Source organism: Rana temporaria, chromosome 3 (assembly GCF_905171775.1).
Source record: "Rana temporaria chromosome 3, aRanTem1.1, whole genome shotgun sequence".
In the NCBI taxonomy this organism is placed as follows: domain Eukaryota; kingdom Metazoa; phylum Chordata; class Amphibia; order Anura; family Ranidae; genus Rana; species Rana temporaria.
This window is the reverse complement of record NC_053491.1, coordinates 197160296-197177221: the sequence shown is the minus strand read 5'-3', so window position 1 is coordinate 197177221 and position 16926 is coordinate 197160296. Positions and strand designations below refer to the sequence as shown.

At 44.5% G+C, this 16926-nt stretch overlaps 1 protein-coding gene across 3 annotated transcripts in view; it reads right to left on the bottom strand.

Moving 5' to 3' along the window:
- Positions 1–1849: 1849 nt before the first annotated feature.
- Positions 1850–16926, bottom strand: part of MSRB3 (methionine sulfoxide reductase B3) — a 197220-nt gene continuing 182143 nt past the window's right edge. For all 3 annotated transcript variants that reach the window (XM_040344088.1, XM_040344090.1, XM_040344089.1), the window contains 2 exons: positions 3694–3791; positions 1850–2488 (listed from right to left, as the gene is read on the bottom strand). In XM_040344088.1, coding sequence (XP_040200022.1) covers positions 2333–2488; positions 3694–3791 — 254 coding nt within the window. In that variant the 3' untranslated portion in view covers positions 1850–2332. The remainder of the gene's footprint in view (positions 2489–3693; positions 3792–16926) is intronic.

Genomic DNA, 16926 nt, shown 5'->3' with positions numbered 1-16926 from the left:
AGCGACATTTTATTTATTTACTTATTGATTAATTAGCAGCGCTATCACATTTTTATTTTTAAATTTAGGTCAGACTGATTTCACCGGAAATATTCTTTTAAAATACCCTACGATCCAGAAATAAAAATGAAAGGAAATCAACTCCAGCACAGGTACAACATTCCATATTTTTATATTTTTGCTACTATACCTCTTATTTACTGTATTTGCTGGCGTATAAGACTACCTTTTACACTTAAAAAAACTGGCCAAAAAGCAGGGGTCGTCTTATACGACGGGTCAACTGCTCGGATGCCTGTTGGATGTGCGGTAATACTGTATGTAGCTTTGGCTACATACAGTGTATACCTCTTAGCCAATCCCGGTGAGCGATGTATTCAAATTAATATAGGGCCTGTTCGGATTGGAGTAACAACCTCTGCCAATCCACACAGGCTACATACAGTAGCCTGCTGGGATTGGCTTTGAGAGTCAGAGAGGCGTGGGCTGATGATGTTACAGTCTCTGCCAATCCAAGCAGACTTTGTATTAATAATCAGAATACATCACTCGCTGTGATTGGCTCCAGCTCCAGCAAGAATGAAGAAGAATATGGCTCCAGAAGGAAGAAATATGAAGCGTCTGAAGGTGGGTCATCTTATACGTTGAGTACAGGCAAAAAAACTTAAAAAAATGTAAAATTAGGGGGTCGTCTTATACGCCCGGTCGCCTTATACACCGGCAAATACGGTATTTTTTCTTCTTACTACTAGACAACCTCTTTAAAGTGGTGGTTCACCTGGAAATGACCATTTTTAACCTTAGATTCATGCTCATTTTGTCTAGGGGAATCGGCTAGTTTTTTTAAAATCAAAGCTGTACTTACCGTTTTAGAGAGCGATCTTCTCCGCCGATTCCGGGTATGGGCTGCGAGACTGGGCGTTCCTTCTTGATTGACAGTCTTCCGACAGGCTTCCGACGGTCGCATCTATCGCGTCACGATTTTCCGAAAGTAGCCAAACGTCGGTGCGGCTCTATACGGCGCCTGCGCACCGACGTTCGGCTACTTTCGAAAAATCGTGACGCGATAGATGCGACCGTTGGAAGCATGTCGGAAGACTGTCAATCAAGAAGGAACGCCCAGTCCTGAAGACCATACCCGGAAGCGGCGGAGAAGATCGCTCTCTAAAACGGTAAGTACAGCTTTGATTTTAAAAAAAATAGCCGATTCTCCTAGACAAAATGAGCATGAATCTAAGGTTAAATTTTTTTTTTAAGGTGAACTCCCGCTTTAAGTACTTTCTCACTGAGGTCCTGAGATCTGAGATGCTGGAAAACAATTGGAAGCTACCAAGGACAGAGTGGTATCTAGAAAAATAAGGTTTAAAGTTAAATCCCTGCACTAGTGCCCCCACTTCCTTGACAATTTCTGTCCATAGCTCTGATCCCTGGTAGTGTATTAACTATGCTGATAGCTCTCCCGCTACTTGCCATTGATTTAGACATATTTTAAGTTAGGATCAAGAAATGTAGGGAGGTCATTGGGGGGGGGCTTGATCAAAATGTTGCTATGGGGCCCTGTGATCTGTAGTTACACCTCTGGTAATAGCTAGTCCTCTGCAATCAACAGAGAGTGGGAATGATGCTTATTGCAGAGCTATATGTCTGACTCTGCAGGGAAGAGAGGGGTGTATGACCGCTGTAGAGAGACTACTGCTTCCACATACATACAACAGAAGCACTCACAGTTTGATCTGAAAAAGTGGGCAGGGCGGTAAGGACAGTTAAGTGAATAAAGGTGAGATAGTAACTATATATAATAGTGAAAAAGAAAAATGCATAGTAATAAATATGTTTTATATTGAAAGTATTACAATGGTGAACTTGTATTTTTATTATAACAAAGCCTAGTTCCCCACTTCTACAACAGTTGGTCTTCTTTTAAGGAGATGCATTCAATATCTCGCTACTAGTGGGGCACCAAGGTGTCATGAAACAGCATTAGTCAGATAAAGAATAAAAAAGATGGACAAAAATAAAGAAAATGTTTATCTTTCTAACATTTGAACTTTGGCCTGCTGTAAAGGAATATAAATCTTGTAATATCATATTCAATTCTCTAACTATGATAAAGATATATTTTTACAGTCTGTGATAGTCTTTATAACAAGTAGTGTGAAAATAATTAATGTTTGCAAGCAAAAAAAAAACTTCAGCGAAAATAATAAATGTAAGTATTGTTCCTAAGGTGATGATTCCTTCCTAATTTAAGGATTAGTATGTCAAATCTGCAGAATGGCTGTTAAAGTACAGATCTGATGATCAGAAAGCTTTATTGTGATAGGGTCTGCTTTTACAGTTCAGTCTTTGGAGATGCTCCTGAGGCACTAGTTCCTTCGGCACCACCTGATGCCTCTGCTACGAAGTTCAGTGATGCTGAATTTATACAGTATCTTTTTCCAGTTGGACGAGGGCCATCCTCGAATACATGACCAAGATGGGCACCGCACTATAAAAAGAACAAAATACACTCTGAATGTTGTTAAATATAACACATTGCCTGATAATACAATAAACTATAGTTCTAATCAGGCACCTGAAATGTTTTATTATTTATTAACCTCTTCCTGCCACTGCCTCCTGGCCCATTAAGAACTTCTAGATGTTGGGAGGCGGAAGTGGAAATTTGGGTCATGTGATCGCTGTGGTTGGCTGTCACAGCGGTCACATGATCCAAAAGCTACTGCTCACAAGTATGTATTGGGAGCTTTATGGTCCCCACCAGTGACTGTGCTGGGAGCCTGCATGTGTTTACATAGGGCTGCATATATGCAGCCTCTCTGCGGCCTCTATGCAGTCTCCTGTTATCTCTGCCCTCATCCGGCCCCCTCCAGCTCTCATTGGCCCTCCTATGACTCATTCTTCCTCCACTCTCCTGCCCCCCCCCCCCACTCTGGCAAACTCTCACGAGAGTTAGTGAGAGAGAACTGTGCATGATGTCATAAGCCTAGGCTTTTTACCAGACAAGAAACAAGAAGTGGGCTGTATAAGGTATTTACTGGCAGTAAAAAAAAAAAATGTTGTACTAGCCAAGGGCAGAAGATTTAATAGATGGAAAGATGAAAAAAATGACTGAAGGTCCGCTTTAAAGTTGTCTCTTTACATTTTTAGGTCAGTTTTGCTTTAAGATTTTGGAAAAACTGCTGTCACAGTGATGTTCTGGGATGCTGAATGACAGTTGTGCTGTACCCCCATTTCTTGTTCCCCCAGTGTATGCTTACTGAATATCTATTATAGCAAACAGTACAGAAGCACATGGAACACTAGAACAACACAAGGAAATGTAGCAAAGCCTGCATTCTCCTTCACAGCATTTGATTACCACTAAAGCTGGACATAGATGGTTCAAACTTTGGCCGGTTCAGCAGGGAAAGCTGATTCTACTTATGTCGATCCATCACTAGACCTGGGTACAACCAGCATGTACATTTTTTTTATAGCTGCTAGCAATAATCGCTGTGTGTTCTCCCGGCAGAGATGGCTCCCCACGCCCCCTGCTGGTGGAACACAATAGCTCCTTGGGAGAAATTTCCCCATCAACACTGTGTTGATGGGGGAATCGAGTGATATTCTCTCCTGCAACCCATGGTTAAAAGGTGAAAATCACACCGTGAAATGGACAGACTTTTGTTAAACTAAGCTTTGAGTACTGACCTGACTGCAGCTTGCTTCTACTCTGTGCATCCCATATGAAAAGTCATCAGCAAATGATATTGTTTCTGGATTGACAACATCAGAAAATGAGGGCCAACCTGCAAGAGTAGCACAAGACAAATGTTAATGCCAAAGATATGATATGGTGAATATTCAGTAACATCAGTGAAAGTAAGCCAAACCTTCTATTAAAAGAATTAAATGGTATGTACACATATATTATAATATTTATCGGTGTATAACACACACACAGGCTTATAACACACACCTTAATTTTAAGAGAGAAGTTTCAGGAAAAAAAATTAAATTTCAGACAAAGAATTTTGAAGCAAAATAAGGGTCAGTGCCCATCTGCAGTATCATCATTGTCCATTAATGCAGCCTGATCAGCGCCCATCTGCAGCCTCACCATTGCCCATCATTGTAGCCTGATCAGTGCTCATCTGCAGTCTCGCTATTGCCCAACTGCAGCCTCGCCGTTGCTCATCATTGCAGCCTGATCAGTGCTCATCTGCAGCCTTGCCCATCATTGCAGCCTGATCAATGCCTATCTGCAGCCTTGCCCATCATTGCAGCCTGATCAGTGCCCATCTGCAGCCTTGCCAATCATTGCAGCCTGATCAGTGCCCATCTGCAGCCTTGCCCATCATTGCAGCCTGATCGGTGCCCATCTGCAGCCTTGCCCATCATTGCAGCCTGATCAGTGCCCATCTGCAGCATTGCCCATCATTGCAGCCTGATCAGTGCCCCCATCTGCAGCCTTGCCCATCATTGCACATCTGAAGCCTTTTTCACCATTGCAGCCTGATCAGTGCCCATCTGCAGCCTTGCTCCTTACTGCAGCCTGATCAGTGGCCATCTGCAGCCTTGCTCATCACTGCAGCCTGATCAGTGCCCATCTGCAGCCTTGCCATTGCTGGAATAGACAGAGTCGGATCTCCTGTGTACTCGGCTCAGCGTCACGCCCAGTCCTGCCCCTTGGCTCGGATCCTATGATGGACATGATACCAGTCCAATGCCGGGATGTCAATGCTAGGAGCCGAGCCAAGTACACAGAAGATCCGGCTCTGTCTATTTCCGTGAATGATAACGGTCACTGTTGCTTGTGCTCTCAGCTGAGCTGTCAGGCCATCACATGGCTAGTATCTTGTGTAACCCCTTTTGACAAACTTTTTTGCACACATGTTAACGTGCATATTTTAGACCTGAAGATTGGTTAAAACCCCAAAACATGGTATATTTTCTGCAAGTAAAGCAGAGGCACTGGAGAATAAAATGGTGATAGTTGCAATGTTTTAATGTTTAAAGCAGAATTAAACCCAAACGCAAACATTTATTATATTGCAGCTTACCAGTTCTTAGATTTGATGGCTAGTTTCCTTTTTAGGCTTTCTTTTTTCTATTTTCATCTGGTAATCCAGCCAGTAAGTCTGTTGTTTTTCAACAGAAAAGCTCTCTTGCCATTAGAGGGATAAAACCGACTATTTAACACTGGAGTTCAGCTTCAATTTGTTTCTGTATTTAAAATTGCTAGTTCTTCTAATGCCCCGTACACACGATCAGTTTTCCCGTCGGAAAAAAGTTGGATGGTTTTTCCAACAAAATTACGCTCAATCCTGCCTTGCATACACACGATCACACAAAAGTTTGGTGAACTTTTGACTGGCAAGAACTGCATCGATTTATTTCCGAGCATGCGTCAGAATTTTGCGTGTCGGAATTTGTACACACAATAGGAATTTCCGATCTGATTTTTTCCTGACGAGAAAATAGAGAACCTGCTCTCTATCTTTTTCCAGCAGTTTTTCCGTTGGAAAAAGTCTGATGGAGCATACACGCGGTCGGGATTCCCGACCAAAAGCTCTCATTGGACGTCTATCCAACAGGAAACCCGATCGTGTGTATGGGGCATAACACTCCCCTCCCACAAGACTGACAATGCTGTTATCCAAATCTTCCCCTCCCGTGCTCATTCATCCAGAGGGGTGTCTGTAGAATATAGGAGACGTGTTACTGGCTGGATCACTAAGTGAAAACAGAGGGAAAAAGGCCTAAAAAACACTAATGCAGCCACCTTGTCTAATGCCTCGTACACACGGCCAGTTTTCCCTTCAGGAAAACTGCCATGATAGCTTTTGGCCTGGGAAAACTGGCCGCGTGTATGCTCCTAGGCAGTTTTCCCGACAGGAATCCTGGCTGGAAAAATAAGAACATGTTCTATTTTTTTCCTGCCACGATTCCCGGTGGTCTTTTTCCCAGCAGTTTTCATATGGGAAACACTGCGGTGGAGCATACACACGGCCGGGTTTCCCGGCCAAAGCTCTCATGGCAGTTTTCCTGCCAGGAAAACCGGCCATGTGCAGGGGGAAAAAGCTACCGAGCCAGTTCTTGGCTTTCCCCTCGGGTTTCCCAGTGGCAAAAAGTCAGCCGGGAAACCCGTGTGTACGGGGCATAATGATTAGTAAACTACTGATTTGGGTTTATTACTGCTTTAATTGAGTGCACATAAACGTTATATATTACCCAATTTTTGGTACAATAAAAAGATGAGGTTGCATTGAGTAAAGATTCCAAACATGTTAAGCCTTAAAATTGTGCGCATCCTTGAGAAGTGGGTGTTGCACAGGCAGGGCTTAGGAGTGGGTAACACAACAGTATAGAGCTCTCCCTAAAACGAACCAATACAGGAGGATGGGCTCTACTGTCATACTGCAGGGGGCGCTCTGCGTGAGCCCAGGAGAGGCATCCTGTCACTAGCTGTAAACACAGAAGCTCCACTTTTGTTTACAATAAGCGACAGCAGTGAACACTGGAGGTGGAAGGACAAAGCACTCCCACATTCCTACCAAAAAAAAAAACCGCCACATAGCAATACTGCTCCCGAGGCATATGTCCCTTCTGCCCTCTCCCTAAAAAGTGTGTAAGAAGCTGCATTTCCTTATTTTTATTTATGCAACAAAAAGTAGTCTATTAATTGCACTGTGTGGTGACAATTACAGATCATATGTGTAAGTGGCTTATAATGCCAAGATAATAGTTGTCACCATTTAGTAATTAACAGAGGAGAACTACATAACAAGTATAAAGTTGGGGTTTAAGAGACAGAAAGCCTGATATTGAATATATTAAAAAATATTATAATGGGGCAGTAAATGTGATTTTCACCAAACATTCACTTAAAAAACATGCACTTGGAAGAGTCACCTCCAATGAATGTTTGGTGAATATCAGATTCACTGCCTTATAAAATACCTGTTTTACGTTTTACAATAGCAATACCTCAATATATATGAATATGAATATTCCATTGTGGCTTTAATAAGGATATGCATTTCATCTTATGAAAACCTAGTTGGGTTGGTAAATCAAATCTTATTTAATATCTGAAAAAAATAGACGATTGTCACAGGAAAAAAAAGTCCATTAGATGGTGCAAAAGAGCTAAAAATGTGACTACAGCACTGACATTATTAAAAAGAGTTTAGTAGAAATGTGTATAATCATTTTGTCCTAGACATTCCAGTCTTGCATGGTTTGCACCGCTATTGGTAATATCCAGTAATTCTACAGAGCCGGATTGGTCAGTATTTGTTTTCTTTACATTTACTGTTTAAAGCTGAAAATATATCTACTTATGTTTTGCTCTCCCTGGTCCCTTCTTTCCTCCTCACCCTCCTCATCAACATGCTAATGATTTTTTAAATAAACTCTTTCTGTTTTTTTTTATTTTTATTATTACATACCAATACACCCATTGATGTCATCACTGGGTCTCTGTGCTTCTCTAGAGCAGGCTTTCTCAACAGGGGTGCCGTGGCAAAATGCTTAAAAGTTGCCCCAACAGGCAGGTGGATCAAGCTTTTTTTTGTCACTACTGTGCCCATTGATGCCACTGTGCCCATTGTTGCCACTGTGCATGTCACTGTGCCCTTTAATTGTTGCCACTGTGCCCATTGTCACTACTGTGCACATTGTCGCCGCTGTGCCCTGTAAAATGCACTTACCTTAATCCTTCGACGTCCCTCGATGTCTTCTTCTCCCGCCTCTGTGACGCTTCAGCCAATCAGGTTACCGATAACCAGAATCGGTGAACCTGATTGGCTGAGACGGCCGTCAGTCTTATCCAAGGAACGCACCCCGTACTTTCCCTGGATAAGACATCCGGGAGGATGAGGGCTGTACACGGAAAGCCTATCAGAGCCACTGGCTCTGATAGGCACTTCCGCACAGTCAACCAGCTGCCGTTATTCAGGTGGTCGGCGCTCAATGTCCGGCCACCTTGAATAGACCAGCGGCAGCTGGCAATAATAACATACATTCCTGCAATGCATGAATGTATGTTATTTTCAGTGGCGGTGCGGAGCCAGAGGGGGGGGGGGGGGCGCTCCAGGGCCCTCTATTGACGGACCGCGCGCTGACTGACACATGAACTGTGTGCCACAATATACTAACACCTGATCTGTGTGTCACAAATTACTGATACCTAAACTGTGTGCCACAAGTTACTGACCCCTGAACTGTGCATCACAAATTACTGACCCCTGAACTGTGTGTCACAAATTATTGACCCCTGACCTGTGCATCACAAAATACTGACCCCTGAACTGTGCTTCACAAATTACTGACCCCTATACTGTGCTTCACAAATAACTGACCCCTGAACTTTGTGTCACAAATTACTGACCTCTGAACTGTGTTAAAAATTACTGACCCCTGAGGTATACATTACTGACCACTAAATTCTGCGTCACAACATTACTAACCCCTGAACTGCGTGTCAATAACTACTGACTACTAAACCAGAAGACAATCTATTTTTTTACTTTTTAGAATTGGGTGCCCTAATTTCAAAGGTGCCTTGACTGAAAAAATATTTAGAAACACTGCTCTACGCAATGCAAGAAGAAGATCATGGATAGTGCAGACATCCCAAGTCTCATGCATTTTGACTGCGACTCCCTGACATCCACATGTGCAGCGGGATAATCGAGCTGCAGGACCGATCCAGGGTGAGCCGCTCAGCAGAGCCAACGCTGACACTTCCCTCCTCCCCCCTGCTTCTCGCACAACCAGACAGGAGAGAGAGCTGATTCTACTCCTCCTCCTCCCCCCATCCTCTTCTCCTGTGGCGGGAAGTGTGAAGCTGAGCAAGCCCTGCAGCCTAATCCATCTATCCATGCAGTCCCTCCTGTCTCCCAGAGAGTACTCTGATATAAGGGGCATCCTTCCTTCCGCCCTCCTGCTCTCTCCTGTACTGTGCCCACCTACCCTCCCCCTGTGCTGTGTCCTCCTGCTCTCCCCTGTACTGTGCCCACTTACCCTCCCCCTGTGCTGTGGCCTCCTGCTCTCCCCTGTACTGTGCCCACTTACCCTCCCCCTGTGATGTGTCCTCCTGCTCCATGTACTGTGCCAACTTACCCTCCCCCTGTGCTGTGTCCTCCTGCTCTCCCATGTACTGTGCCCACTTACCCTCCCCCTGTGATGTGTCCTCCTGCTCTCCCCTGTACACCCTCCCCCTGTGCTGTGTCCTGCTCTCCCCTGTACTATGCCCACTTACCCTCCCCCTGTGCTGTGTCCTCCTGCTCCCTGTATTGTGCCCACTTACCCTCCCCCTGTGCTGTGTCCTCCTGCTCTCCCATGTACTGTGCCCACTTACCCTCCCCCTGTGATGTGTCCTCCTGCTCCATGTACTGTGCCAACTTACCCTCCCCCTGTGCTGTGCTCACTTACCCTCCACTGTGCTGTACCCTTCTGCTCCCTGTACAGTGCTCGCTTACCCACCCCCTGTGCTGTGCCCACTTACCCTCCCCCTGTGCTGTGCCCTCCTACTCCCCTTGTACTGTACCCACGCCTCCTGTACTGTGCCCACTTCACCCCCCCCCCCCGTCCCCTCCTGCATCATTCACTGGCACAGACTTACTTGAAGATACAGACTAGGATAGGGGAGCAGAGGAGAGACTGCGGATAGAGACAGAGGTCTCTCTCTCATCCCCCCTGTCTCTGTCAGCCCCCTTCTCTCTCTCATATTCCCCTCTCTCTGTCAGCCCCCCCTCTCTCTCATTTCCCCCCTCTCTGTCAGCCCCCCTCTCTCTCTCAGCCCCCTTCCCTCTCTCAGTCACCCTCTCTGTCAGCCCCTCTCTCTCTCTCTCTCTCTCTAAGCCACCCTCTCTCAGCCCCATTCCCTCTCTCTCTCTCAGCCATCCTCTCTGTCAGCCCCCCCTCTCTCTCAACTACCCTCTCTCTCTCAACCGCCCTCTCTCTGTTATCCACCCATCTGACAGCCACTCCTCTCTCAGCCCCCTATCTCTCTGTCAGTCCTTCCCCTCTCTCTCAGACCCCTTTCTCAGGCCCTCCCTGTCTCTCAGTCCCACTTCTCTCTCTTTCTTAGCCCCCTTACCTGTTTCAGGCAGAAATAGTGCACATACTGACCGCTACCACACTGGCCACTTCAAATCACTGAAGTGGTCATGGTGGCTAGAGTGTTCCTTTAATGTCTTTTAGAAGAATTAAACCTGGGCATACTGATTCCATTTAATTTGATCATCCTCTAGTTGTGTTAAATTGATGGGGGGGCATGGAGCGCCACCTTCCTGAAATGAGTGTGTCATCTCCCTAAAATGAGCTTTTGCAGGTTGGGATGTCTGAAAGTGGGATGGGCTCTCATCTTAGTACTCCTCTCAAGAGCCCTTGGCCCTGATACAAGCATTGGGGTAACTCTTAGGAGAAGTAATGCAGATATCAAAATTCCTTGATAGGAGTCAGGAGAAATGGGTATTCCCATGTCATTCCCAAGTAATGCAGACATTATCCAGCCAGACATGCTTCAGCTTCTAAAGCTTGCCATCATGACTGCAATAAGGTTTCCAATGAACTTGCAGCAGATTTTAACATAACATAACATTTTAACATAAAACACAATCATTTAAGAAATGATCAGTTAATTATAATTATGATTCAGGATTTATATAGGGCCAAGGCAGCGATTTACTAAGCAATGGGAGACAGTAAAGTCACAATGCAATTCCAGGCAAGATGGTTGGGAGGACCCTACCAATGAGAGACTAAAATTTACAAGGGAGGAGTAAGGCTACATTCACATGGCATTTTATCTGTGGCCAGTGGTGACTGTTGGTAAGATTCAGTATGTAAGCAGGTTGAAATGCCCTGGCTGGGAGGAAATGGTAACTGTCTCTTGCTTTGGTGCTCTTCTGCTGGGCTATGCCCCCCTCCCTGTGCACATAAATTCAGGAGGAAGGATCTGCCTAGAAGATAAAGGATAAAGGGATTGGGATTATCGCGGTGCCACAGAATTTTTTTTATACAAATTCATACAAAATTACTTTTTATTAAATTAGTTTACAAAAAACGATAAAAAGTCTATTCTATACATGAACAGTAGTTCACAAGATGTTGATAAGAGAGCAAATATCTCATGTCCAAACGGTCAGGTCCTACCGACTAGTTTGGCCGTAGAGCATTTAAATGCACTACGGGGGCTCTTTTGGGGAGGTGTATTTCTGGGATTTGTCTGAGCTATTGGCCTTTTAGTCTAGACATTTATCTAAACCATACTATATGAACTACCTAAGTGCCATGATGTCTAATATTGTTGTTTTTTTGTTCTTCTAGAGCTAAATAATAATTTGGTCACGTCATAATCCCCTGATGAAGCCAACGGTTTGGCGAAACTAGTTGGGAGGACCTGACCATTTGTACATGAGATATTTGCTCCCTTATCAACATCTTGTGAACTACTCTACTGTTCATGTATAGAATAGGCTTTTTATCGTTTTTTGTAACCTAATTTAATAAAAAATTAATTTGGTATGAATTTGTATCCCAATCCCTTTATCCTCTATTTTCTACTAATTTAGGGATGAGGTGCTTTATCTAATTAGGACACTTGACCACTATTTGTCCAAAATCTGCCTAGAAGAGTTCCAGCCACATGGGAAGCAGGGAAGGCTGACAGTTAAGATGCAACCCGATCCTCCAGCAAACACCCTTCCAGAGAGGCTCTGCTCCTCTCTGCCTTCAGCTACCTTCTATACTGACTGTCATCAGTGAAAATTGCCTGCCTGAGGAACTTGCCAACATGCCTGTGGCTGTTAAGATCTGTAGTCCTCCCTAAAAAACACCATCTTGGGAGATCTGCTACTGTGGACTGTGCTGTGTATGTAGGGATTCGTTTCAGGAAAAGACTGTGTACTTTGTTTTGGAACTGTTAGGCTGAGAGTTTTCAGTAAAGCTTTGTCATGCCTGGTATGAAATTACTTAAAAGGGTGCATGGTGGTAATGGCGTATGGAAGAACAGGGCATGTAATTCACACACACGGGGTGAAGTGGTGTCATGCCCTTGCTAGGGGAAACAAGAGAAGGATCACATGACAACCAGACAGTGAGAGAGCGGTACCAGCAGTGGTGACAGGTCTCATGCTCAGTGAAGGAAGCGGTAGGTGCCCCAGAAATCAGGACCAGACCCGTGAGGCAGAGACCATAGAGACCTAGCTGCATGGCACGGGAGAGAAAAGATTCAACCATGTGTGCGCATACCCGTTCTGTCACTGGGAGAAAGGTGGCAGAGTCAAGATGGACTGGTGGAATGCTCTGTGGTGTCTGCTTCAAAATATGACATCCTGAACAGGTGGAACCGGGAGGCATCTGTATTACAGCTTCATGTCATGGTACAGACACACTGGAGTGTAAGGCTGCTTTCACACTGGGGCGTCGGAGATAAAGCGCCAATATTTTTAGCGGCGCTTTACCGTCATTTTGGTGGAGGTTTTCTGCTGATAGCGGGGCGCTTTTATCCCCCGCTAGCGGCCGAAAAAGGGTTAAAACCACCCAGCGCTTTGCCGGCGCTGCCCATTCATTGCTACTTCACAGCTCCAAAGATGCTGCTTGCAGGAGTTTTTTATAACAACCAGCCAGCGCATTGCCTCAGTGTAAAAGCCCTCTGGCTTTCACACTGCAGGAGAGCTGAGACTGCAGGAGAGCCGTTTTCAGGTGCTTTGCAGGCGCTAGTTTTAGCCCAAAAGCACCTGAAAAATGCCTCAGTATAAAAAGGGTATCAGCATAATGATGTCACATGAATGTGGCCCTCCTGGTACTGGGCAGTAGCGAGCATGTACACTGGAGTGTCTGTAGGATGGAGAGTAGAGGAGCACAAAAAAGCCCTGTGAGCATTGGGCGAGATGGCCCTGCCCTCAACTAGGTTGTTGCTGATGGTTGTAAAAATTGCTACACAATGGGGTTGATTTACTAACACTGGAGAGTGCAAAACCTAGTGCAGCTGTGCATGGTAGCCAATCAGCTTCTAACTTCAGCTTTTTCTATGAAAAGATAAATTCACCTTTGGGAACATGTTACATGTTTCACCCATTTTTAAGGTGGAACATCTCACATGTCCCCACTGCTGCAGTCACTGCTCATTCTCCCTGTGGCAGCAGTACAAGGAGAAGTTCCTTGTACTAGCTGTCACTTTTTGAAAATAGTACAGCCATGCAGGGCTCTTCCCACATGTCCGTGTTGTTCATACACAGAGCTCTGTGAATGAATGAACTACAAGTTCCGACATCCTTTGTGGCTGTCGGCTTGTAGTTTTCAATGAACTACCATGGCACTGTGATAGTTCATTCATTCTATCTGTCAAAATGTAGCGGCTTTCTTGTAGGAGGTACGAGCAAGCAGATACACTGACAAGTCTGCAGGAGACCCGCATGGCATCAGTGATCTGCTGATTACTGGTGCAATGCTTACAGGATCCTGCAAAAAAAATTGCATCTTTTTTTTTAAAGTGAATTTATCTTTTTAGGATTGACAAAAAGATTTTGTTCTCCAGTTTTAGTAAATGAACCCCATTGTGCAGCTTTTAGTGGAGGCTGACTACACTGTATAAATCTGACAGCTCATCTGAGCAGTTACATGCACATAGAGCCTTTGTAGCAGTGGTCGTGCATCCATTAAGGGCGCAAGAGCGCCGCCCACTCTCTCCTGTCACCTCTCTACCACCATAAATAGATTCATGCATTGCATTTTTTGGAAGCGCCTGATTAGATCATAGCAGAGAACGGAAAGAGGACGGGAGAAGACATTGAGGACTCGGAGCGTGGAGGACAGCGCCGTGACCTGAGACAGGTAAGTGTCGGGGCAGGGGATGCACACTGGCAGCATTTGATGGGGCACATTGGCGACAATTGATGGGCACACTGGCAGCAATTGATGGGGCACAGTGGCAGAAATTGATGGGGCACAGTGGCAGAAATTGATGGGGCACAGTGGCAGCAATTGATGGGGCACAGTAGCGCCAATTGATGGGTACAGTGGCAGCAATTGATGGGCACACTGGCAGCAATTGATGGCTCACAGTAGCGGCAATTGATGGGTACAGTGGCAGCAATTGATGGGCACACTGGCAGCAATTGATGGCTCACAGAGGCAACAATTGATGGGCACAGTGGCAGCAATTGATGGGCACAGTGGCAGCAATTGATGGGCACACTGGCAGCAATTGATGGGTACAGTAGCTGCGTTTGATGGCACGGTGGCAGCAATTTATGGGTACAGTGGCTGCGTTTGATGGCACAGTGGCTGCGTTTGATGGGCACAGTGGCTGTGCTTCATGGGCACAGTGGCTGCATTTGATGGGCACAGTGGCTGCATTTTATGGGCACAGTGGCTGCATTTGATGGGCACAGTGGCTGCAATTAAAAATTTTTTTCAGTTTGTTTGCGCCCCCCCCCAAAATTTTGAGCACCAGCTGCCACTGCCTTGTAGCTAGTGTGCGTCTAGAGTCAGCATTTCTCCAGAGTTTTGGCAGCACACAAACTGGCTGCAGCTAATCGAATCTTCTAGTTTGTATGCCGCTGTGGGAATGTTGCTGTACCCAGAGGCAGCGTTTAACCACGTCTGAACACAGCAAACTATCCATGACTAAATTGCTGTGTGAATGTGGTATATGTGATACAAAAGCAGGGTGGATAAAACTCAATGATTTTTAAAAAGAAAATCTAATTTAAATGTTTAAAATGCTTTTGGAGTAAAAATATATCAAAAGATAGTTTTCCATTTAAGATACATTAATAGTTGAGTTAATTGAGCATGAAATGCCGCGTACACACGACTGTTTTTAATGTCATGGAAAAAGTTTTTCTCTACGTGATTCTTGTTAAGCCTGCCTTGCATACACACGATCGTGAAAAAAAATGCTCGAGCAAAGCGCAGTGACGTACAACACGTACGACGGGACTATAAAGGGGAAGTTCCTTTCGTATGGCGCCACCCTTTGGTCTGCTTTTGCTAATTTTGTGTTAGTAAAAGTTTGGTGAGAGACGATTCACGCTTTTCAGTCTTCGTGCTTTTCACAACGTGAATATACTGTGTGGCCCCATGATCTATTGCCCGGGGGCCCCATAATCTCTTATTGCCCAGGGGCCCCATAATCTCCTATTGCCCGGGGGGCCCATGAGTTGTCAGTCGCCCCTGATCTGATCAGAAGCAACTGCTTTTTGGCCACCAATTTTCAACCTGGCTCTTTCGATTTTTTCACCGAAGGATGTTGGGCAGGTAGGTGGCCAACTGGGCCCCCCACTGAGTGAATTTTGTCCAATTCATAAATTCATACAGTGTATGCCTAGCTTAAAAATTCTGTTTTTAGGTAGAGATGGGATCGGCTTCCCTAAAGAGATTATTTTAGGGATCACCTAAAGATGTACAGAGTAGAAGCTAACTGAAGAGATTGGGGTAGAAAACTGATAAAATTCCCCTGGTTTAACAGTATAATATGTTAACTTTATTTGCTTTATTGTGTCATCTAAAAGTATTAATTTCTAGAAAAGAAGCAGTACAATATTTTTTTAATACTCTCTTTACTTTACATTTTACCTCACTTTAAGCACAAAGAAATTAGAAGGATATCAAGTGGCATTCCTAGTAAATAGTTAAATGGTTCAATATATGTGAAATTCTAGATTGCGTTCTTTACATCAAGGGGCTGATGAAAACCTGATGGAAAGAGGCATGTGAACTAAAAAGCAGTGGTGAACTACAGAGGTGATTCAGGATTAGTCACAAACAAAGCCATAAGGAAGCGCGCAGTACGTACAAAAATAGACAGGAGCCTGGAGAACATTTCTGAATGGAATTACTCTAGCCAAAATGAAAGGGATCAATTTCCTTGAAAAACAGGAGCCAATCTGTGACCTTTCTCCCCAGGTATTTTACACACAGTCCTCCAAAAACATCCATTTGCACATTACAGTAACTGGTTCAAGGAGCCAGCAAAAACTACAAAGACAAGGAACTCTAGTGAAGGAAAACCTTCAGGGAATAGAGGCATTCCATGACTCATGTTCTGAAAATCCCCAGCAATACTCAATAGACAAAAGCAATAAAGAGCCGCCACCACAAATGGATGAATATGCTGGAAAACTGGCCAAAGGCACATAGTGCAAGACAAGTCAAGATAAAACGATTAGGACATTCACTAAATTGATGTGCATTTAATGCCCTGGGCTTTATTTTTAATGATAACGCTAAGGTCGTTTTGTAAAAGATTACCTCAAATAACATTCTTTTTCATTTTTATGTTATCGGCTTTTCATTTTAGTACATATTTTATTTGATAGTAGAGTAAATTAAACTTTTGTCCCAATGCGTATTATACAAAAAAGTATAACTTTGTCAAAAAGTTTTTGATTTTTACATAGGGTGCAAATACGTTAGAACCTCTGCCAGGTTTTTTTTTAAGCTGTAGTCAGACTTTTCCTTCTTTGTTTTGATAACTGGTAAAACTGGGGCAGGAAGTGAGGTGGTTTTTCCTCAGTGGGGATAAAGATAGCAAAATAAAAATTTATGTCAGGTTTTAATTGCTATCTGAGTCTATTTTGCAAGATTCCATGTGACCTGTTCTGTGACAGGATCACTAGTAAAAGAAGGGGGAATGTCCCTAATTGAAAAAGACAACTATAAACCCCTGAAGTCCAAAATAAGTGTAAGACGCTGGATCTTGTCAGGAAAGACATCTGCAAGGTACAGCTTCTGTTACCCTGCGCGCGCCTGTGCACATGCGCCAACCAAGGACGCTCAGAATGGCCACGAGCACTTCTGCTAATGCGCATGAACGTGCGCGCACCTGTCACCAGAACTGGCGCAAGTCGTCCTATTTAAACACAGCTGTGACACTGACTTATTGCTGCTTGGTCTACAGCGTTTACCTGAATCCTGATACTTCTG